The sequence below is a fragment of the Suricata suricatta genome, chromosome 9, assembly GCF_006229205.1.
Source record: "Suricata suricatta isolate VVHF042 chromosome 9, meerkat_22Aug2017_6uvM2_HiC, whole genome shotgun sequence".
NCBI classification, from domain to species: Eukaryota; Metazoa; Chordata; class Mammalia; order Carnivora; family Herpestidae; genus Suricata; species Suricata suricatta.
Window position 1 is genome coordinate 70,655,640 of NC_043708.1, and position 24,192 is coordinate 70,679,831.

Below are 24,192 nucleotides of genomic sequence, written 5' to 3' on the forward strand. Positions count from 1 at the left end.
GCTTCCAGTCTAGTGGGTTTCTTTCTCAATGTGTAATAAGTCTTCAGATGCCACAATTCAACACTGTTTAATTTCTCTAAGACTTACTTGGGATAACTCTGGAACAGGCCAGGACTGTGACCGTGTGGAAGGAGCTGACTGGTGCTGAGTATAACATAGTCATTCTTACAATCTCATAGTACCTTATTTGTTTTCTCTCTCTCTTTTTTAATTATTTTATATATCATTTCATTTTATTAAATTAAAAAAAATTTTAATGTTTTTTTAAGGTTTATTTTTGAAAGAGAGAGAGACAGAGTGTGACTGGAGGAAAGACAGAGAGAGAGGGAGACACAGAATCTGATGCAGGCCTTGGATCATGACCTGAGCTGAAGTTGGATGCCCAACTGACTGAGCCACCCAGGCACCTCATATGTTATTAAAATTTTTTGATGTTTATTTATTTTTTAGAGAGAGACAGAGTGCAAGTAGGAAGGGGGAGAGAGAGAGGGAGACAGAATCTGAAGCAGACTCCAGAATGCAGGCCTCAAACTCAAAGACTGCAAGATCATGACCTCAGCTGAAGTTGGATGCTTAATGAAATGAGCAACCCAGGCACCCCTATATTTTTTTATTAGAGAGAGAGAGAGAGAGAGAGAGAGAATATCTTAAACAGGCTTCACACTCAGCGCAGAGCCTGACACAGGGCTCAATCCCTCCACCCTGGGATTATGACCTGAGAGGAAATCAGGAGTCATCCACTCAACCTGTTGAGCCACCCAGGCACCCCTGGTTTTCTCTTTCTTTTTAAAAATTTTTTAAAAATGTCTTTAAAATTATTTTTGAGAGACAGAGAGAGTCAGCATGAGCAGGGGTGGGTCAGAGAGAGAGGGAGACATAGAATCCAAAGACAGGGTCGAGGCTCTGAGCTAGGTGTCAGCACAGAGCTTGAGGCAGGGCTCAAATCCATGAACTGTGAGATCATGACCTGAGCCTAAGCTGGACTGAGCCATCCAGGCACCCCGGGTTTCCTCTTTCTTAATAGCGCTTTCATATTGTTGGCTTCATTTATTTTGGGGGGAAAAAAGAAAGGAGATGGGAATTTGTGTCTGAATGGAAGGCAGGCTCCAGCCATTACTCCATCCATTTCTCAGCAGGGAGGATCAAAGGTACTGTATGGGGACAGAGGACAGGGAGTAAGGAGCAAGAGTCCCTAAGGAGTGAGGTTTACTTAGGTTGAGATGAGTGGGAGGGAGCCCAGCCTTTCTTCTTTATACGACACACTTGCTCTGCACTGAGTATGACGCTAGGCACTCATAGGAAGGACCCAGTGAGGGTTTGAGATTTCAAGGAGTTTCTATAGGAAGAGGTAGAAAGCAAAGGCAGAATTGTTGTCAAGCCCTTTGGAATTCTTTGAGGGGTCTTTACTCCCACCGCACTGAAGACACTTCCTACTCTTCCATCCGCAAGGACACTATACAGGGCTCATCTTGGCTGGGAGGAGAAAGATCTACCAGCTGACTGGAGGGGAGAAGAGCATAGTAGGGGTGTGGACTAGAAATACGGGAGTGGGAGGTTGCTTTCCTGTGGCAACCAGGTGTCAGAGTGTGGTGGAAAGAGTACTTGACCAAGAATTAGGATACCTGCACTCTTATGGCTTTGCCAACAGCTGGTTGTGTGATGGGGAATTCAGTTAATTTCTCCATTCTTCAGTTTCTAGTTCTTCAACTGAAGAGGTTGAACCAGGAGGTGGTTCAAGTTTCACACTGTTCTAACACTCTGTGTGTGTGTGTGTGTGTGTGTGTGTGTGTGTGTGTCTATGTGCACGTGCGCACGTTGTGGAGTTAGCAGAAGGCCTATCGGGCTGAGAAGGATATCCTTTACATGTAACACTTGATGGTTTGGATGCTCAGGAAGGGACGGGCTGTGAACTCAGAGATTTTTAAGTTGATTTTGACCACAGAGGCATGTGATTGCTGTCTCTGCTCTGATTTCAATGTATGGTGTCTTCATTTGCAAACTCGGTGCATAAAAAAAACCCTCCTCCCTTTCTCTAGACCACGGAAACAGTTACTCCTCTATCAATCCCTCATGACTATAATATGTGCTATGCAAACACAGTTGAAGTCTTTATGAGGAGCCTTTGATGTGACAGAACTTCTGACAACTCAGACTTGTGCTGCGTTTCCTTGGTGTTGTCTCTGTGGGCGCTGATTTGCCTTCTCGCTGCCTCTGAGTGATGTTACTCACTTTTGTCAGGTGGTGAGTAAAGATGGAAACTAACTCTGGGGGCAACCCTGAGCCTTATAGTTCTAGCACACCCAGAAGCCCTGGAGGGTGAGTCCCTAAAGCTTTGTGGGATATTGTAAAGACACTACAGCTTTCTCCTCAGTGACTCCAAATTAGGTTTATCTTGGGCTGGCTTACTGGAGACAGGGAAAAACTAAGAAGCTTGCTGAGGTGAACACATGTTTTATTTAGCTTCCCTGCCTGTTGGGACCATTTTTGGAAGGCGCCTCAATCAGCAAGTATAGATGAGACTGCAGACTCTCTCCTGGGGAAGCTAGGTCCTCTTGGGGACAAGCAAGAGAAATGCATCATCTGATTTGTATACTCTCCTTTTACGGTTGGGAGATACTCATCAGCTCATAGAATGTGGTCACGGGAGTAGGAAGAGAAGGCAGACAGCTTGATCTTACCTGTCCCATATTCTATTTGTCAGTAACCTAGTTCTGCCATTTTCCCTTTCAAGTTCTAAGTTTTGACCTTTTCAGGACTGCTTCTTCCCCATTTTGTGTTAATGAATGGATTCCAGCACTTGGTTTTGAAAAAGGAAAGTCTGAACTATTAGTGAAAGAGCTCTCAGCAAGTAAATGAAAGACTATTGCCCATCCCCCCAGGGCTACAGAAAAGCTGGTACTATTATGGGTCACAAACCTGGACATGAAAATATTACTTCTACCCAAAAAGTCTGGCAGTTACTCAGACTCCAAATATTACCCTCCCGGCTCTCCTCCAAGCCTTCGTTGAAAAGGGACCGTCTCATTGCAGCCTTTCTTGACCACCTGATTGAAAGTGATTATCTCCCCCAGACTCCAGGTAACATCCCCCTGTCTCTTCCTGCGAGTCTTCTTCATGACAATTGCCATCATCTAACATGTATTATCTTACTTATTTTCCTTTGTGTTTATTTTCACTAAAATAAACTGTAGAGATGGCCGCCTGGGTGGCTCAGTTGGTTGGGTGTCGGACTTCAGCTCAGGTCATGATCTCTTGGTTAGTGGTTCGGCCCCACATTGGGCTCTGTACTGACAGCTTGGAGCCTGGAGGCTGCTTTGGATTCTGTGTCTCCCTCTCTCTCTGCTTCTTCCCTGCTTGTGCTCTGCCTCTCTCTCAAGAATAAATAAACATTTAAAAAAATGTAAAATAAGCTGAAGAGTTTCTGAGTACCACACACCCAGTATATCTAGACAAGTACCTGGCACACAGTAGGTATTTAATAAATTGTTATTTCATAAAGAGATGAATGTTGTTACATTCTCTGATAGCAACTTAAGTCTCCAAAGCTCTAGAATTTGCATTGGTCTTTTTTCTTAATAAGGTGTTGCCCTAGTAATATATTTATCCTGACATTCCTTTCTGAAAGTTATAAATACTCATGAGGCTTTGCCCTTAAGCCAGAAAAAGATAATTTAAACTTCTCTATTGTCCCACACAGATGCAGGTAAATAAAAAACTTCTGGCTATTGGATTTCTTATTTAAACACAGAGTTTGAAAACTTGCCATGTTTAAGTTAGCACAAGCAACTGCATTTTGGCTTGATTTCCTTTGTCCTGTCACCAGATCCTTTTCCTATTGAGTACTGAATGATGCGCTGCTTCCCCCGCCCCCCGCTCTTTCTACTGGCTGAGTACTGCCTTGCAAGCCCTTGAACATCCAGAGAACTCCTTCAGGAGTTGATATACACTGCTGTACACTGCTTTCTTTTCACAGCATATGTATTTGTGTATGTGTGAATTGCTAAAAAAAAAAAAACAAAAAAAAACCCCCCCAGGATTCTGCCTTCTTGAAGAAAACCAGAATTATGTGGTAGTAGTGGTTGTGGTGGAGGTAAGGGGGACAAGGGAGTTAGGAATTGCTCTTTAGTTTAGGAAAATGTGTTACTGTGGTTTTTGGTTACCAAATGCCATGCCCCTGTGTGGAGAGGAAGCTTACAAAAATCCTTTGTGAAGTAAAGTAGAAATGTTCAGCTTTTTCCTGCTCACAACTCAAGGCCTTACGAATAAAAGAGGCCGGGGAAGGTGGGGAAAGGTGGTAAAGGGGAAAGCCTGCCATTCTCTTCTTTTATTCTTCTTATGGGGAATGTTCAAGAAACATAGGAGCATTAATGTCTGCTCTCCAAAACTAAGTTGTTTGGTGTTCTAGAGGTCTCTATTATCAATCCTTTAGAAAATCTTGTTACGGTTTATAGCACTTTGTTAGTGGACAGATGAGGCCTGGAGAAAGCATCTCAGAAGGCAAAGTTAGCACCAGTCCTGTGCACACTTGCATCTCCCAGCAGCCAGCTCATTTACTCATTCAATGCATTTTTTTTAAAGTTTCTTTCTTTTTTTTCCTCAACTGTTCGAAATTTCTATAACCTGGCTCTGGATGCAGCAGGGCAAGGCCTCACACCGTTTCCCAATGTTCTTGCAAGCACTGTAGGAATGCACAGGGCCACCCCAGGCCCAGGCACACTGGAGGCTTGCAGTAAAGTTTATTTCTTTATTTTGAGAAAGAGAGAGCGTGAACACGAGCAGGGGATAGGCAGAGAGATAGACGGAGAACAAGAGAGTCCCAAGCAGGCTCTGCACTGTGGGGCTCCAACTCACAAACTGCGAGATCATGACCTGGGCCGAAATCAAGTCAGACACTCAACTGATTGATCCACCTAGGTGCCCCTCAATGCATTTGTTGAATGCCTGTTTGTGCCAGACTTACTCTAAGTGCTGGAGTTAGGGCATTGAGCAAAACAAAGTCCCCCACCATCACAGAGTTTACATTCCAGTGGAGAGCTAAATGAGAAATAAATAAGCACGTAAAGTATACAGCACATCAAATGGTGATAAATGCTATGGAGAAAAATTAAGCAGGGAGGAGAGATGGTATTTTCTGGAGGAATGAATGATGAGTGTGCTCTGATTAAAAAAATTACAGGTATAAGCTTACCATTTCAATTACTATTTGGGGGCAATATGTTGAAATGAAGAGTAGGAAAGAAGCCTAGAGTCTGGAGTTTTTCTTTTTTGTTAGCACGGAAGAGTTATCAGCCTGCACTTCCTGTCTGAGACATCACAGCAGCCAAGACTCTACCTAAAACCTTAATTCATTGCAGTGCTTTCTGGTGTCAGTTTGCTCATTTTGAATGCAGAGAACCAGAAATGACAGATCTTGAGCCCTTTTGCTGCCTCCATATAAGGATAATAAGCCAATAAAAATGGAAGCGACAAACTCAGACACTTTGCCACGCAGTAGAGATATCTATGGCTGGTAAAGTTAGCCATCCTGTGGATCTGCCAGAGACCTGTAGAATTTCTCATGTTCTCTTCACACTAGCCCCAGACCCCTGTAGCTGCCATTCTAGGCAGTCCTCTGAGAAGAAAAGGAGAAGGCAGTGAATACATTAGCACCCCAGAAACTCTTAAGGCAGTCCAACAAGATAGTACGTTTGACAAACATCAGAGGGGAGGAATATGTGGGTCCATTTCCTGGGAGAAGAGCTGCTGACCTGCAGGTGGGGCTCAGGAGTCTAAGAGGCAGGGGGCTGGGTAGCAGCTGTCTTCTTTCAGCCCTGGTGGGGGGCGTTGGTGGGCATCTCCAGAGAACAGCCTGGAGGCTGAAATTGGAACTGGTGTTTTACAACAAGGGAGGGAGAGATGGGAGATGGAAGGAGTTAGGCACCCCCACCTCCACTCTCCTTTTCTGGGGGCTGGACAGGAGTCAGAGAACGCCTGCAGCACCAGATGCCTGGATGTCACACACTTGTTCCCAGCCATTCTGCAACTCAGATACTGTTGTAGGTGATACATCTCTTCAGTATATCCCCCAAGCCCTAGTGCAGTGCCAGGACCGTCAGCCTTCAACTCAGACCCAAATCCTGGCTCTGCTTCTGTAACCTTAGGTTAGCCACTCAGGCCCCCTGAGGCTCAGTCCCCCCATCTGTGAAACAGGATTAAGTGAGCTCACACCTGCAAAGTGGCTGCATATTGTTGGCACTCAGTAATTGAGTTCACTTTCTCCTTGATTATTCCATTTTATCATTTGCTCTTCCTTATGATAAGTAACATCTACTGAATAGCTACTATGTGCGATACGAATTACTTTCTTTTGTTACCTTTTTACAACAACACGGTGAAGTTGGAACTCATTATCTCCATTTCAAAGATGAAGAGATACAGCTGATTTCAGAAGACAGGGTGAGTCTTATGCCAGGATCACAAAATCTCCGAAAACGTTTGAGAAGTCGTGTGGGACCACTGCTGCATTGTCCTGGTTTCTTGACAGGTGGTCACAGATCTTCAGTGTGAGTGGGTCCAGTGGTGAGGGCACAGCCCCTGCTATTCCTTACTTCTGACACATGCTGGAGACTCACTCCTCTGAGCGACCTGCCCTGCCCTGAGTCATATTCCGTGTCCTCCAGTGCAGACCCTAAAGTCTGAAACCTGTCGCCCTCCCTTACTAGATGTGGTACTTTGGGCAAGTGTTTTAGCTTTTCTGTCCTCATTTGTAAACTGGGGATAATAATAGAAAATGCATTATAGGGTTGTTGAGAGGATTAAATCATAAAACACTTGTCAAGTGCTCAGTAGTACCTGATATATAGTAAGCACTCAACAGATGTTAATTATTATTACAGTTAACCTGCAGTTTTATGGATTTGTCCACATAGTTTGCCTCCTTCTCCTCAAAGACATTCTTCCCAGTCTCTGTCAGAAGGGCCCCTTGGGTCTCTTCCTAGGAATCCATCTTGCAGGCCTTATAAAACCATGGTTCCAAAACTTTGACACCATCTGTGTAACTAGCTTCTAAATGTCATTCTTTTTTCCAAAGTCATGATTTCAAACTGGGAGAAGAATTGTACCCTTTTAGTCTTGGAGATGCGCTCTACCTTCCCACCTATAGTTCATCAAACAAGAATAACTGGATACAAGTAGCAGGCTATGGGCTTAGTGAGTGGTGACAGGGCCTCTGTGGTAACTTGGATGCATGCTAGCTAGGAAGGTTGGGTCCAAACTCCTTTCCCAGAATGTGAGCTCAGAGTGCCTGATCTAGATGGCGATTGGGGAACTTGATTTTACCCAAAGGCAGAGTCAATACCCTGAGCCTTGCCGACAGTTCAGCCAAAGATGCAACCCAACAGAGTGGGCAGAGAAGTAGAAGCCAGTTGAAATCAGACCACTAGGACAGAGTGAGTAGGTGTTATATGCAGAGTAAAAAGGAGAGAGTCACTGAAGGGGTGGAATGAACTGTTTGGGGAGAAAAATGATGAGAACTCATGGGGAGTCATGAAATATATATTTCAGGCAGAGTCATGAGAGATAGGAGGGTTGGGAAGACCCTTGGTGGAACAGGGAGAAGCCCTGACTGGAGCTGACTGTGTGTTTGGCAGACACTTACCAGTATCTCTCTCTTTTTAACTTTTTTTATGTCTTTATTTTATTTTTGAGAGAGAGAGGCAGAGAGCAAGCAGGGGAGGGGCAGAGAGAGAGGGAAACACAGAATCTGAAGCAGGCACCAGACTCTGAGCTGTCATCACAGAGCCCAATGCGGGTCTTGAACCCACAGACTGTGAGATCATGACCTGAACTGAAGTTGGATGCCCAACCAACTGAGCCACTCAGGTGCCCCATTACCAGTCTCTTTGTACTGATACTGTGGAGGGCAATATCTTTGACTAGTAGTGTTAGCTGGAGAAAGTTCTCTCTATAGACATTGCCTGAAGTAGTCCAGTGAAGCTCTTAAAAGTTGTATTTTATTTGTTTTTAAGTTTATTTATTATGAAAGAGTGAAAGAAAGTGCCAGTGGGGGAGTGGCAGAGAGAGGGGAAGACAGAGGATCTGAAGCAGGCTCTATGCTGACAGCATGCAGAACTCGAACCCATGCACCGTGAAATCATGACCTGAGCTGATGTCAGATCATGAAAACCATATAGATGCTAGAGATGGAGTCTTGTCCTTCATGTTGGCAAGATGACCAGTAGTGCAACTGTTCATGCTGGAGGAAGGGTGGAGTTTTCCCAACCTCATCCTATAGGATAGCTGAGTTTCTGGTGAATATGATTAGAGAGAAGCTGAACACCACCCATTACTGTACTTTGGGAAGTGTCATGCCCTAAGAACTTTGGGTATGGAGTCAAATTATTTATGAAGCTCAAACAAAACAAAACAAAACAAACCCTCAAAACATTAAGAGTGTATAGTGAATGCCACAATTCCTAACTTTGGCTTTGTTTCTCCTCTCTCCTGCATGCAGCCCCCTGGCCACACCTTGCTGGGAGTGGTCTGTCTGAACACCCTGGGAGTACATAGACAGCCTGAAGGAAAGGCAGGGAATGCCAGCCTTCTCTGGCCCTCATTTCTTTAATGATGTGTTTAAGAGAAAATCACAACCTTCCTGGAATGCCATTTTACCTAGATCTCTGTGGTTTTGAGCTGCTCCGAAGTGGACCTGCAGAAGGATGCAGTCACTGGCACAGTAGTAAGATCCTTCATCTCTTTCTGATGCCTCAAGGATCTTCAGTAGACTGGCTGTTTGAACCATCAATTTGACTTTGGAGTCTTTCCTGAAAACCAGGGCCATACATACTCTTTCTCAGCATCTGAAAGTCACTGTGTTATCCTGGGTCTTCCTGTGCCAGGTGATGTGGTAGTCAGTGGTTATTTCTCCTTCCATGGAGGAAGAGACTGATCCCTCTGCCCTCAGACACACAGAGTTACTACTAGGTCTTGCACCAACACGACAGCTGACATGACACCTGAGAGAAAAGACAGGAGAGGGCTCTGTGAGGGTGGGGCTGAGATCCCTGAGGAAGGGGCACTGACCATGAGTATGTGGGCCTGGCGGCTCCATTCCTCATTGTTGTTGAGTCTTGCCCAGTTGAGGTTCCTGGATGGCCTCACCTGTCCTGAAGAGGGTGAGAGGGATGTCTGGCATGGCTCCCCTCAGGGACAGCTCTGCTTCCCAATTTGCCCTCGGCCTGGTCCTTCTGAGTCGACACTCTGGGATGCATTTGTACCTGAGGAAACCAGCCACAATGGGTGGCCGCTCTGTTCCCCAGGAGGGACTTTGCCAATCATAGGAGGCTTGCAGAGCCTGTTGCCTGTTAATGGGATGACAAGGCCACCTTAAAGATCAATGATGTGGTCCACATGAGATGAGGTGAAGGCAGCTTATTGGGTTGATAACAAGGCTTCTGCTTCCCACCCTAGAAATTAACTCTTGTTTCTCCGTTTTCATGTTAGATGTACATGTCTGTGGTGTTGTTAATAGTTAATACCAAAATCATTGGTATTAACAATCAAAAAGAATTATTGACATTTACAGCCATAATCAAAAGAAAGCAAGCAGATCAATATAGCATGTGCACGAGGATGGTGGGTGTTGCATGACCCCTGTGTTTACTGCAAACTCCCTCTACACCAAGTTGGGTAAGGGTGATTCATCCAAGTATAAAAGAGAAATCCAGTGAAGCACTGTCTTCAAACTTGAGCCAGAGTTTCCTGATCTTTATTGAGCTCATCTATCTTCTTTTCTGAAGGGTTCTTGGGTCACCTATGTTGAATTACAGAAAGCAAAATATTTTTTAAAAAAACTTAAAAACCACCACTACATTCCAGTTTATGATAGCCTAAATTTATGTGTACTTCAACAGTGAGGAGTGTTTGAATTCCTGGGACTAAATTTTGAATTTCAAGACCAGTGATCTATGAAATTTTGAAATAAAACAGGTAGTTTTTTTTTTTTTTAAGTTTATTTATTTTGGGAGAGAGAGTGAGGGAGCCGGGGAGGGGCAGAGAGGGAGAGGGAGAGAGAATCCCAAGCAGGCTTTATACTATCAGTGTGGAGGCTGATGCAGAGCTTGAACCCATGAACTGTGAGATCATGACCTGAGCCAAAATCAAGAGTTGGATGCTCAACCAACTAAGCCACTTACATGCCTCCAAACAGGTAAATTAATAATGGAAACTGGAGACTGCAGCAGAAAGTGGGAAGAGGGTCATTTGGTATGTGAAGAGATGGGAGCAAAGGTGGAGTTCAATGTCTGAGGAAAGGCATAGGACATAAATTCTCATGCTACCAGAGGAGAGACCCACATAAGCTTTCTGTTTTCTCCAGTGTGACTGGGACCAGACTGGCCTGGGGAAATTCAGATAGAAGCAAGCTCAAGTTGGCTTTACCTATGGCAGTTGCTCTCCTTACCTTGACCTCATCTCATTACCCAACTGCTTGTCTCACCCATCATTCCTAGAGGAACATTAGCAAGTACTCAAGCTGGTCATATTATTTGCAATTACAAATTGCACCATCAGAACTTATCTACCTACCTGTAGGCACCCATTCTCTTCGATTCTTTGAAAGTTGCTAAGAGCAACTTCTCTGGACGTTCACAGTTGATTTTTTTTTTTTTAAATCAGGTAGTCTCACTCTTGGCATATCCTATAAATCTAGTCATTTTTACCATGCACCAGCCCCTAAGGATTCCCTGGTGAATGACGGATGTGGTTTTTCTTTCCTGGAGCTTGCGTTCTATAATGGGAGCCAGTCTTAATGATTTCCCAAATGAATTCCTTCACTGCTGATGTAATAAGCACTCCTTGGATGCAAAGGGATTATGAGAGCATGTTACAGGCATCAGGACCTAGTTAGGAGATCTGGGGAGACTTCCCTGAAAAAGTGGCTTTGCAGCTGAGATTTAAAAGCAGAAATTAGTCTGGATTGCCAGATAGTATCTGTCGCTTTGGATCTACTTTCCTTCATACTTGAGGAGGCTAACCTTAACGGACAGCATCCACCTGGTTCCTTTGGTCTCTGGCACCCCATTTAGTTCGGCTAATGGGAGGCACCATCAGGAGATTGGAGAGAAAGAAAGGAGAGAGAGGTGGAGTGGTATTACCCCAGGTCCTTTCCTGCCAGGCTGTGGATTGGCATTGCCTGCCTCCCTCTGTGGGGGGCGCCAGCTCCTCTCTCACAGCTGCTGGTCCTAGTAAGGTCTCCACCACTCCATGCTTTGGATCTAGGGTGGTAGTGGCTTCTGTCTTGCCAGACCCAAGAGTGTTTCATCATCTTTTTTTGGTTTCCCATAAACCAACGGTATTAGTTTCCTAGATCGGCCTTAACAAAATACCACAAACTGGACGGCTTAAAACAAAGAAAGTTATTGTCTCACAATTCTGTAAGCTCAAGATCTGAAATAAAGGTGTCAGCTGGACCATGCTCCCTCTGAAACCTGAAGGGCAATCCCTTCTTGACTCTCCCTAGCTTCTGGTGTATGTTGGCCATCTCTGGTGTTCCTTGGCTTGGCTTGTAGCTGCATGACTCCAGGCTCTGCCTTTGTGGTCGAGTGGTGTTTTCTCTGTGTTTCTGTCTTTATGTGGCTGTCTTCTTACAAAGACATTGGTCATATTGGACGAGGGGCCCACCATACTCCAGTATGATCTATGTTAACTAATGACATCAATCTTAACTAATAATGTCCATTGCAATGATCCTATTTCCAAATAAGAAACCTTTCTATGGTACTAGGGTTTGGACATCAACATATCTCTTTTTGAGGGAAACAATTCAACCCACAACACCTGCCCACATCTTGTAAATGTCTCTTTTATTAGATTTTTTTTCTATTCATGCCTTCAAGGGTACCCTCTGTCTCCAGCTAAGACTCTGACTGATACACCAGAAATAGGGGCATTTGTAGGGGAAAAAAATATTCAAAATAAGAAATAAGGACATGCAAAAAAAAAAAAAAAGCCCTGAGGCAGGAGGAAGTGCCTCAGCCTTAAAGCTGCATTAATATCAAAAGAACTCTTAGAAGGGCTCAAATAAGCCTGTCTTCCTAAGTAATTAACAAAGAACTCTCCCAAATAATGCAAAAAATCATTCTGAAAAATTCCAAGAATGTGCTGTGTTTATGACTGGGATTTATATCTGCTACAGGTTAGGAGTAATTTTAAGAGTTTATTGTTAATGGACAGCAATAACCCTCCTCTCGGCCTGACTAGGAGAGAGTTAGTATGAATAATAAATCAAAGTAAGAGGCAGAAGGCAGTTAGGGAAGGGAACAGGTGATGGTCTGTTGGAAGCTTGGGACAGTGTGGCTAGAAGGTATGTCGTACCCAGTCCAGAAGAGTGAGGACCTGTTCATTCCAGCATATCTGGGGGAGCCCCCGTGGAAGTTGGAAAAGTATGCTAGGGCCTGGCCCATGGACTCCACTTTTTCATGCTCTGTGCTGGCTGTTTTTTGTGCTCAGTCATTCGTTCTGTGTCAAGGCTGCCAATTAGGCCACTGCTTCACAGGCCCTGGGGGTTGTCGGTTTTTTTATGAGAGTACACTTATCATGATGAAAAAAGGAAGAGAAAGAGAGAAAAGAAATAAAAATAAAGAGACCTGAGGCTTGAACAGTTAGTAGGAGAGGCAAGAGTGCTTTGGGGGGCTTTATATATCCTTCCCCATAATCTCCACCAGTCTTTCATTTTTTTATTTAGGTGCTGTGAAAATACAGCTGCAAAGCAAGTTCCTGAGGCATCTTCCAACCAGACTGCCACACCTCAGCCCCTCATTTGTGGACATTTTGAACTTGTCATTGTATATTATGCTTTATGATGTATGAGTGCTGCCTCACACTTGTTAACTGGTCTGTCTTTATCACCTGTGTAATCTCCCCAAAGCACCTGTTGAACCCATACTCATTCTCAAAAATGCTGGTTGAAGTGAAATGATTTCTTCTGCCCACAGAATGTCTGACATACAAGGACACACAGGGAGAGCTAAGGAAGACCAGTGAGGAGCTCATTCCCAAGATGGTGGCTATGGGAAGGATCCCAGATTTTTGGGCTGTGGTTCTAAAGACTGACCATATCATTATAGGAACTTCTGTTCCCTTCAGCCTTACAGACAGGGGAGGGTTGAGAGAGGCACTGCTGAGCCAATATACAAACTGCCACAGGCTCGTTCTGCCTCTCTAGTAGTGTAAGATGGCTGGAGATGGCTATAAGGCTGATGTCATTAATATTTCATTTTCAGGGACAGGGTGTTGCTTGGAGGTCCCAGGTGTATCAACCAATGGATTACATAGCGATGGAGGAAGCTGTGTTTATTGGCCTCACTGAGAACAGAAGAATGAAAGATTTAAGGGTGGTAGAGACCTTCAAAAGCCTTCAAATCCATGTTTTCAGCCTTCACTCTCCCTTAACCTTAAACAGAGAGCTGTTTTTCCTGAACTTCAAGTGAGTTCCATGAACCCATACTCTGTTTCTTTGAATTTGCAGACTGTTGAAAGCAAGCAGCTGGGGAACTCCACCTCTGTTCAGGCAAGACTCAGACAGAATACAATTTGTAACAGTGGGCTGGACAGGGTCCTGGAACTTGGGAGGGGGGGTCCTCTTTTTTACTAACTGCTCTAGTTCTCAAGAGAACTGTTATGGAGAGACCAGTGGATTTAGGCTTGGAAGATTTGGGTTTGTATCTGACACCACTTAAGCTCTCTAGGCCTTGGCTTTCTGGACAATACAATGGGGATAATGCTGCCTCATAGGACCATGAAATAAAGATGTGAATACACCTTGCAGTGGGGGTCAGCTGGTCAGTATGGAAGGTCAGAGGGGGAGGCCTTGGCTTGTGACCCACCTGGAGGCAGAGGGGAGTGGCACTTTGGGTAGGGCAGTCCCCTCCTCTCTTACTGGGGCTTTAAGAATATCCAGGTAGAGGGACATCTGGATGGCTCAGTCGGTTAAGTGTTCGACTTTAGCTCAGGTCATGATCTCATGGTTTGTGGGTTCAAGCCCTGCATTGGGTTCTGTGCTGACAGCTCAGAGCCTGGAGTCTGTTTCAGATTCTGTGTTTTCCTCTCTCTCTGCACCCTCCCCCCACTCTCACTCTGTCTCTCTTCTCTCTCTCAAAAATAAATAAACAGTAAAAAAAATTGTTTTAAAAGAATCTCTAGGGAGAACTAGCATCTATTAGTAAAGTTGCTCTGGAGATTGGGGCCACAGAAGTCTCGTTCTTGGTATACAAAGTTCAGGATGCCATATTAGTTCCTCTTATACTAGTATATAGTGTAATTATCCATTTCACCCCCAGTGATTTGCACTGCAAAATTTTGCCTCCTTTAAAAGGCAAAAATATATCTTGTTGCTCCAACAAGACATCTGGCTTGATTCCTGAAAAACAAAATCAAGGGAAAAGGAAGATAGAGAAATTGAAAAGCCATATCACAATAACAAGTGTGGGATTACAGAGCCACTTTCCAATTTCAGCCTTTCCACAAACTCTCTCAGGAGTAATTTCATTAGGGAGCCATTTATTTATTTACCCAATTATTGGGCAAATATTCATTGGCTTTTCTGATATGCTCAGGGCTGGGCTGGGCTCTGTAGGGATGATGATGTTTCAGGCTCCCTGAGGCTCACCTGATTCAGGAAGTTGCAGACCTATTCTGAGGCTCCAACACTGCTCTTACAGCTGGGCAGCAAGAAGAGAAGTGGACAGATCCACTTTGTGGCTTCCCCCGAGGACTGAAGTCCTCAGCATCTGGAACCATCTCCTGGTCCTTTCTTCATCATCTTAGCCCCATGTGGCTCAGTGACACTCTTTTATGTGCTCTTGGGATTGCCTGGGAACAATGAGGAAATGAGCCTGAATGAACAGATCTTCTGCCCCCAGAGAACAGCCTTACCAGGTGTACAGACCAGCCAGGGACTTCTTTTTGCTGCAAATGGAAGCAACTCCTTCCTAGGGTGAGGCCAAGATTCTGGCAGGGGAGATGTTATTTAGATTTAGACAGCTTTGAATGCTTCTTTCTCCCCTATTTGTGGATGTTCCTTTTGTTTTTTGTTTTTTGTTTTTTTGGCTACAATGTACTTATTTTGGATCTTTTATTTATATACGAAGGGAGCTGCTTTCTAGGAAGGGAGATGGAGTTTGCCACTGTGCCTGTCTTCTATAGGATGAGAGCCCATTAACTGTAGCACAGAATTTAACAGAAAATAGTATTGCATTGGATTCAACTTTTAGTAGCAGTTGAGTTTCTACCACAGTACTCTGCCCATATCAAGCTGCCTGTAAATGTTGATGCTGGACTAAAGCAAACACAAAACAGACATAATGGGAAGATGAAGTGGCGCGGGCAATGAAAATTAAATGAGAAAAAGCAGAGTTAAATCATGAAAAAAATTTAATGGGGTATTATAGAATTATCTACTGAAAGGACAAAGTAGAACAAACTAAAAATAAAAGAGAATATAACAGTCGGTTAAGAGGAATGTGGAGGCAGAGCAAAGCTGGAGAATTAGGACAATTAACCTCCACGCAGTGGTTCTCAATCTTGGCCTCACATTGGAATCACCAGGGGGGTTTAAAAAATACTGAAGTCTTGGTGCTACCCCCAGCATCTGATTTAATTGAACTGAGGTGGGGTCTGGGCATCAAGATTTTGAAAAGCTTTTTAGGCATTTCTGATGTGCAGCCAGGGTTGAAAACCATTGTGTAAGAGAATCATTTAGTCAAAGAATAAACGTTGTGCAGTCAAGGCTTGTTATGGTGGTGTCTTCAGGAGACAAGGCAAAGCCTATGACCAGAGGGGTCTGCCAGTCCTCTCCTTGTCCTTTCTCCAGGACCACCATGGACCCTCAAGAACTCTCTCCCCTGGTGATAGGTCACCACTGGCCTCTTATGAATCAGAGGCCATGAGGACCCGCTTAGGTCAGCATCAGCCCTTTATCTCCCTGTTCGGCTGAGCGCCTCCAACAGTGCTGGGCACTTAATGGGCACTTGGTAAATCTTTGCTTGCGGCATGCTCTTTGTCCATTCTAGGTCCTATACTGATTGAAATGGGTTAAGTCTGTGGTTCTTTTTCCTCCTCTTAATCCTGCCTTGACCTTTGAGATTCAAATTCCTACCCAGCTCCCTTTGAGAGGCAGAATTCAGCTTTAGCCAGGGGAGCCCACTTGCTGTGATTCTTAACAATCGACAACATATCACTGTTTGTGTGTGTGTGAGTGTGTGTGTGTGTGTGTGTGTGTGTGTGTGTGTGAGAGAGAGAGAGAGAGAGAGAGAGAGAGAGAGATGGAATGCAGCCTAAAGCACACCAGATTCAGAGAGTAACGGGTTCTTGCTGTATTTCAACTTCGTGTTCTCTTTTCTTTCCCTCTTTCCCTCCTTTCCTTTCTTGTTTTTGTCCTTAAAATCCTAGGCTCACAGCAGACCATAGGCATCAAAGGAGATCTGCCTTTAAGAGTGAAAATATGTCCAGTGTCCTGCCGTGGCCTCCTGTTTTTGGAGGGGGTGAGTTACCTTCTACTTTTCTGGAATTGCTGATTTCACAGTGAAGATTTGTTGGCACACAAAGAGAGCTGTGGGTAGAATGTAAAGTTATTGCTGCCTCTGGAAATCTTTGATTTCCTCTGCTGGAAGAACTGGGCTGGGAGGTGGGGCTGGTGGTCCTCAGGTAGAACACAGAGAGGCCAGAACACAGGTTTTCATGCTGATAAGAGACTAATCTTATACCTTTGTTGGGAGAAGTATCTTTATCAAAACAAAACAAAACAAAACAAAACAACAGGAAATAATGCTAATTTTTTCCTTTCATTCAACAATATCCCAAAAGAGAGTAAAAAGCTGGAAAAACTTGGATTGGGGACAGATAGGTTATTAGTTTAAAAGGAGCTGAATTGAAGTTCCTCCTCCTTTTTGGTATTTGTCTGCACATAAGAAAAAACACTCCCTACTTTTCTCCTCTGAAATGGAGAAAAATATTTTGCTTGGGAGTAGGATTGGGGACAGGGATAGGGAGAAGATAAATGCATTTTTCCCTTCCATTGGTGATAGAAGCTTATGAAAAAGTAGAATGTAGTATTTTAGTGCTTATAGGGAGCTCAAATTCTGTAGTTCAGAGCCCTCCAGGTGGAGAATTAAGATTTTATATAGATTGAACATCTGCCAACCTGCTAATTGTCCCTTAAGGCAGAGGGTAGTGACATAACTGGGCTCTCCCAGAACCCTAGGGAAATTCTGTGCTTCATCCCCCAAAGAAAAGCAAATAAAGCCCCTTACCCATCAATGAAAGGGAGAGGAGGGGAGTGAGACCATTCCCATTAGATGACTCCATCCTCTAGGTTGAGTCTGTGCTTCCAGAGGAGGAGAAATGCCAAGATGGAGAAGCTTCACTTTCTTTTCCTTGGGAGAGGTGTGTGGTGAGCCCAGCTGTCAATACAGTTTGGTCCTCTGTGCCAGTGGCTTCCACAGCCCCCAAAAGTAACTGGCATCTTCCATGCTTCTTCTGGTTGGACTTCCAGCCCAGACACAGTTCCCTAGGCACCTACCTCCCAGTTCTTGGGCTCTGAGCTAATGCACTTACTACCTTGCTTAGTTTTGTTCTTGGGCTCTGAGCTAATGCACTTACTACCTTGCTTAGTTTTATCCCAGTTTGGAAGGAAAAAAGAAATGAGGGTGAATAAAGGCTATAAACATGGCATCACCTGTAAAGATACAGCACTAACAGAGGAAACAAGGAAGAGAAACATGGTCCTATTCGTGGAAGGCTCTGGGGAAGGCAGCTGTGTAGATCAAAAGAAGTGGCCACGAGGTGCTTTTGGGGCTAGAAAAAGAGATTTCTCCAAACAATTAAGTGGGAAAGTTAGTATCTGGGTGGTACAGCAGCTTGAGTTGCCATGACCCAGTGCCCTGTTGGTGTCCCAGTATCCTTGCCCACTCTGCATCTGCTGCTGGCCCATTGCCACACCCCAAGTATCTCTGACGTTCTGGTTGGTTTGTGGTGAATCACTGGTGGAACATGGGGATGGTAGAGGGGCAAAGATGGAGGTAAATCCAACATTACTGATCACATTCACCATGGGTTATCATAGTAAAGAGTGGTTGTTTTATGATCCCTGTGGTACTGATGTATTAGAGTTGGTTGGAATGTAGGGGTTATTACACACATCATGGATGTGACAAATTAAAACGCTGTTAGCCCTGAGCTACATAATGAATGCCTAGTATGAGCAAAAGAAAAGATTATTGAGTGGAAAAACAAGCTATTCATTTGGCAGGGCTTTAATTGCCAAGGAGTCTAAGAGTCTGCACGTGGGCATGACTGAGTAGTGATTGTGTGAACTTGGGAAGTTACCAAAGGAGGGCAAAGGAAATACTATGTGCAGCCTGATGAACAACCTGCATCTATCAAATGGCAATACTATTGCGAGTGAAATCACGGTGCCTGACAAAGCACACAGTATCAATCTAAACCGACAGCAGCATCCAGCCTGTGGTGAGAAATCAGGGAAGTAGGATAACAAAAGGTGCATAGGGAATGGTACATGCCAAGAAGACAGACTAGAAAAGAAGAGGGCAAGAGGATTTTTTTTTTTGCAAGACTCAACTGGTAATGATCTCTCTGTCAGAATACCTTATTTTTAAAAGTACGGGTTCAAGTTCCAGATGGGTGACCCAGAGGCTGAGCTGAGGGAGAGAACCATAGCCTCCATTCACAATCTGCTGTGTTTGTGTTGCTCATAAAGTGGTTGGGGACCCAGCTGAACTTACCAAACTCCCAGAAGAAATCCTAAAGCCATTCCACCCCTTGTTAATAATAAATATATGTTAATCCAGGGAAGTGTGATGGGGAAGGGATACTCTCAGAAAAGAAGACAATTTAAAATGCTACAGCAAAAAAAAATGCTATGGCCATTGAAAAATGTTTATTTTAGTGGAAAAGATGTAGGCTGCAGTTTTCTGGTTACTTTGATAGACTAAATCCTAAATTTCAAGCATGTGAAGGCCAAAGGCAAACTCTTCTTTAGGGCAGCCAAAATGAGAAATAGTGACCTCTCTGTACACACACATGAAGGAGCTGTGCCGTGGGGCCATGCCCACGTTACAGTTGGGGCCTCTCTGTGTGGCCATCGGGGACCCCCAACTCACTTGGGCAGATCATCAGGCCCAATGTTTTTAGCTTTTCTCTATACAATTCTCAGTTTCCATCAGTCTGCTGTTTTAGCATGTGTAAAACTGCCTGCCTTCGGGGCGCCTGGGTTGGTTAAGCATCCAGTTTCGGCTCAGGTCATGATCTCATGGTTCGTGGGTTCAAGCCCCGCATCGGGCTCTGTGCTAACAGTTAGCTCAGAGCCTGGAGCCTGCTTCAGATTCTGTATCTCCCTCTCTCTCTGACCCTCCCCTGCTCACACTGTCTCTCTCTGTCTCTCAAAAATAAATGAAAAGCATTAAAAGATTTAAAAAAAATAACTGCCTGCCTTTGACTGGTAGAATAAGCCCTGGGAGAGGCTTGGAAAAAACGGAATCAACATTCAGAGGAAGCCCACAGGTGTAGATGCCACCTGCTCTCATTAGAGCTGCTGGTGAAACACCCTTCTGCAAGGTGGGGAGACCTCCTCTTGGACCTCCTCTTTGGGTCTGACTCCCAAATCGAGGAGTCAGCATTACATGGTGGAATCTTTGCTCTGGTTGGGTGGGAGAGTTTCAGGCAAGACCTTGCTGTTTTCTCTTACCTTTTCATATTAAAGTAGGGAGTCGATTCAAGTGGGGACTGTTGAGAAGTTAGTCATCCATGGCTGTAAGATACCAGCTTTGCCAAATGGGGTGTGGGAATGCAAGCAATTTATAAAGCCTTTGCGGCAATTTCTGCGACCACAAGGGATGATACTGGCTCAGTGTAGCATTTTTGAATTTAAGTATTCACCTCATGCCAATGTATGTAGCCATGCTCTCTCTCTCTGAGGTTGTTCATTTGGAAATACAGAAGGGTGAGGCATTATTTATTGAAATAAAATATTCCCTTTCATTACAAGTGTGTCTCAGTGATCCCTAAAGCAGAAATTCAGTTCAAACATTAAATTCAATAATCAGATATTAAACACTTACTATGCAACACACTGTGGAAACTGAAGATGAAACAGACCATGGATCCCTGTCCTCGAGGAGTATATAAATTAGGAGGAGCATAAAGAAAATAGCCAAACAATCCTGGAAAAAGAGAGAATGCTGAAATGACTCAAGACAGGAAAGTGCTACAGTGGTTCAGCTGGGGGAGACTATATCCTCAGAGCAGAGTTTCATGTTGGAGATAGACATTTGGGAATCATAAATGTGAATTTGCCATAGGCATGAATGAGATCCCTGGGGGAGAGATACAGAAGGGAAGAGGGACCCAAGGAAGGCCCCTGGGTGCTCTATATTTATAAGCTAGTGAGGGGAAGAAGAGCCAGCTCAAGAGACTGGGAAGGAGAGGCCAATGACCCTAGAGGAAAATCAGCAAAGCGTGGCATCTCAGAAACTAAGCGTGGAAGGCATTGCAGGAAGGAATGAGCAGTACACTGCTGAGAAGTTGTATGATCATCAACTATCTATTCCTGAGTGTGTTTTATGTTTGTTTCCTCTTAAACTGGCAAATCCATGAGGGCAGGGCCCGTGTTTATTTTGTTCGCACTGTGTCCTCCATGTCTGGCTTCATACTTGGCACAGAGGGGGATGCAAGATGTATTTGTTGCGTAAAGGAAGACATAAAAGCCAGTCTAATGTGTTTGTGCTTAATTCAGTCGGCAAAGAGTGGTATCCAAATGAGCATTTTCAGAGTTCTCACACAGGATTTGGTCTTAGCCAAAAATGCAAGCCTTCTTTAGGAGTCCTCTGCAGATGTATGGGCTTCATGCAGCCTCCTCTCACCATCATTAGTTGTCCTTCAGTCTGGATAACATGGAAATGAAGAAGCAGCAAGAATCCATCTGGGTGGTTCTCCTGTGATCCTTTAGAGCAGTGTTAGTCACTGGAATCTCATGAGATATTAATGATTCTGCCATTATGGAAAGAAACCTGTGATCCCAAACTTGGGGTAAGTAGCTATCTTTACAGCAGGCATTGTCAGAGCATTTAATCTGATAATACAGAATTGTGAGTAGTAAGAGAGGGCTCTTAAAGTAGAGCATTTTCCAAACATATTTGACCAGGGAATCCTTTTTAGTTGTACTGCAACTGTTAACATCTCAAGGGACAGTAATATTCTGAAGAACAATTTGGCAAATGTTGCACGAGAGTTTAATAACAATTCTAAGAGGGAAAAAATCATACTACATTTCTTTTTAGTTGACATGGGGAGAAACTCCGTATATTGGATACAAGTTATGTGGGTGGAATCCGAAGGAATGGTAGGTTGCATCATTGTTCTGAAATAATTGATTCCCCTTCCATGTGAGAGGATTATCAGTTCTTGGCTGTTGCTGTGCATCTTACAGTAGCTTCTGTGGGGGCTGGGGGGTGAGTCCCTGTCCAGTTGATTCTGGACTTGAACCATGGAAGGGCTTTGGGTTACGCCTGCAAGTGGCCATGGTGTGTACCACAACTGAGCAGAGGCTTTAAGGAGCATCTGGAGTTTCTGTCAGCAGCGCTCTTGTTCTTTTTCCTCTGTCATGAAAACAGTGTGTCCCAAATAGTGAATTGTCTTTCACCCTGGATTCTGGGATGGGAAGTCACAGGGAGCAGAGCTTAGTAGTCACCTGATAGCCACCAGCCTGCAGTGAAAGCAGGAGCAAAAAGTAAATGTTCATTGTGTAAGTTACCAAGATATTGGTGCTGTTTGTTACCATAGCAGAATTGACTAATACAAAGAGGAAAGTGTGTAAGGCTGTTATGACTGTGACAGCTGTTTCTTTTCAAGAGCTTCCGGAAGAGAGACAACCCCAGAGGAGAAGTAGAAACAGCATCACCCCATTTGTAGCTAGATGTTTTATACTTCACAGGAGAAAAGTTGAATTCTTGCCCTACCTAAAAACAACTCAACAAACTGAAAAAATTCAATCAACCTAGATAAAGATTTATAGATTTAGTATAGTCTCTAATGTGGTAGCATATGTGAGAAGAAATCTTAATATTTCAAACCAAATGAAATCAGTGAACACACGGAAGTGGACACTCATGGCCAATCCTGCTGCTATTATTTGCATCCCTGTAGAGCACATTACTTTTTTAATAGTCTCCCCAGATTTTCCTCACAGTTGTCACCAGTGGGATGAGGAGGAGGCCAACTGCCTGCCCAGCGACACCAAATTCTGGGATGTTCTAGGCTTGGGAGGGCTTTTGAATAAGAACAAAAAGGTAAAGGGAGTAATCATTATCCAAGGACACAATGTTTCTCTTTCCACATCTCTTCCTCTTTATTTTTTATCTTCTCAATCCATACTGTTACCTTGTACCTGATCTGTTTTGTGGCATGTATAATAGCAGCATTTTGGAAATCACTTGGCTTTACTGGGCAGAGAATTTGGTACATCTGTTGTTTAGGAGCCCCTGTGACACTAGCTCCCTCACACTTATGTCTGGTCCAGGTTCAGTATTTTCCCATCAACTTTCAATTTGTTTATTTTTTTACTTAAATTGAGAACATTATAGATGAAGGGCTGTGTGTGTGTGTGTGTGTGTGTGTGTGTGTGTGTGTGTGTAACTGTTGAGAATGCTCATTTTCCTTCCTGGGTTATCTTAAAAAATCTCCAAGCATATGCTACCTCGGGGAAGCAAGTGTTTTTTTCTGTGATGAACTCAAATCACCTCCTCTGAGAAGCCTTTTCCAGCTTTAGGGCATCACTTTTTTCTTTACCTTCTCACAGATGTTTGCTCCTTCCTCTGTAAATAAGTCTCTATTTTCATGTCTGTTTCTCCCACTGCAAAGAGCACCTTGAGGACAGGAATTGAGCTTTGGTGGTTTTTGTAACTCAGCATGTGGCATAGAACCAGGAACATTGTGCGTGCTCAGTACATATTTGAGGGATGAGGATATGCATCCCCATAATGATAGACTTGCGTATTTTAATAATATAGCTACTGAAAATATCCATACAAAATCCAAAACACCAAAATGGCACATCATAAGCCCAGCCAAGAGTTATGAGAAAATAATAATCATATTGGCTCCTCTGATTTCCTCCTTGTTGGCCAGCCTCTCTGGGTGGGTTTTGCTTACCTGTCCCGAATCCCTATTTGGTAACTGGCTCAGAAATATGCAGGAACCTCTGACTTCTCAGACTTCCTGTGTGCCCCCAACTGTGTGGAAATCCTTGGTCTCTGAGAACCCTTGGACTCTAGCTCAGAGTGATTCTAGGGTCTCCAGGACCACTGAAAAGTGAAAATATGGTGAGGCTTCAGGACTTACTGCAGCCCAGAGTCAGTGATGAGCACCAAATTTAGGAAAATCGTAGGATCTCAGAGTCCTTTACTCATACAAATATATTTATACAATTCGTTAGATTCAATGATAAGCAAAAGCAGGTATTGTCCTTGATCTTTCAGAGCTTAATGGACATTAATCAAATTAATGAAGTAATATTACAAACTGACATATGAAAGCCTATTTAACAGTCCCCCTGCCCCGCCACCCCAAATCTGGACTTGCTGGGAGATCTCAAGACATCTCTGAGGAATTGATGTGCAAACTTTGATTCAAAAGATGAGTAGGAGTGAAATAGATGATGAAGAGATAGGAGAAGTGTTCCCCAAGGATGGAGTAATATAATGTGCAAAGGTCCTGGGATGGGAGGCACCTGTGCATTTTAGCAACTGAAAGGTCATCTGTTTGACAAGAGCAGGGGAAATGAAGAGTGGGGTAAGAAGTATTGGAGGTGTAGGTGAGAAGGGGTCAGCCTGTGCAGGGTTGTAGAGACCACTTTGGGGATTTTGATTGGCCTTTTACCTGTAAGCAATGGGAGGTCACTGAAGAATTTTTAAAAATAAATGTTTAATCATTTTTGAGAGAGAGAGCATGAGTGGGGGAGTGGCAGAGAGAGGGAGGTACAGAGGATCCGAAGCAGGCTCCGCACTGACAGTGGCAAGCCCAATGTGGGGCTCAGAGTCATGAACCATGAGATCATGATCTGAGCCAAAGCCAGATAATTTAACCGACTGAGCCACTCAGGTGCCCCTGTCACTGAAGGATTTTTAATCAAGAGTGTAACATAAT

The 24,192-nt window shown here is 44.0% G+C and overlaps 1 protein-coding gene, 1 long non-coding RNA gene, 1 other non-coding gene and 1 gene segment (V, D, J or C); 1 reads left to right on the forward strand and 3 right to left on the reverse strand.

Moving 5' to 3' along the window:
- Positions 1-24,192, reverse strand: part of LOC115301965 — a 550,585-nt gene that overhangs the window by 123,739 nt on the left and 402,654 nt on the right.
- Positions 1-24,192, forward strand: part of LOC115301964 — a 53,297-nt gene that overhangs the window by 5,054 nt on the left and 24,051 nt on the right. Inside the window, exons 4-5 of the mRNA XM_029951984.1 lie at positions 13,260-13,462; positions 16,426-16,517. Of these exons, the coding sequence (XP_029807844.1) occupies positions 13,260-13,462; positions 16,426-16,517 (295 nt within the window). The remainder of the gene's footprint in view (positions 1-13,259; positions 13,463-16,425; positions 16,518-24,192) is intronic.
- On the reverse strand, positions 4,599-4,730 carry LOC115303236. Its single transcript, XR_003913928.1, has one exon. It is a non-coding gene; the product is annotated as a small nucleolar RNA SNORA9 (small nucleolar RNA).
- On the reverse strand, positions 8,192-9,228 carry LOC115301997. Its single transcript, XR_003913381.1, has 3 exons — positions 9,139-9,228; positions 8,650-8,993; positions 8,192-8,285 (listed from the first exon to the last, which is right to left on the reverse strand). It is a non-coding gene; the product is annotated as an uncharacterized LOC115301997 (long non-coding RNA).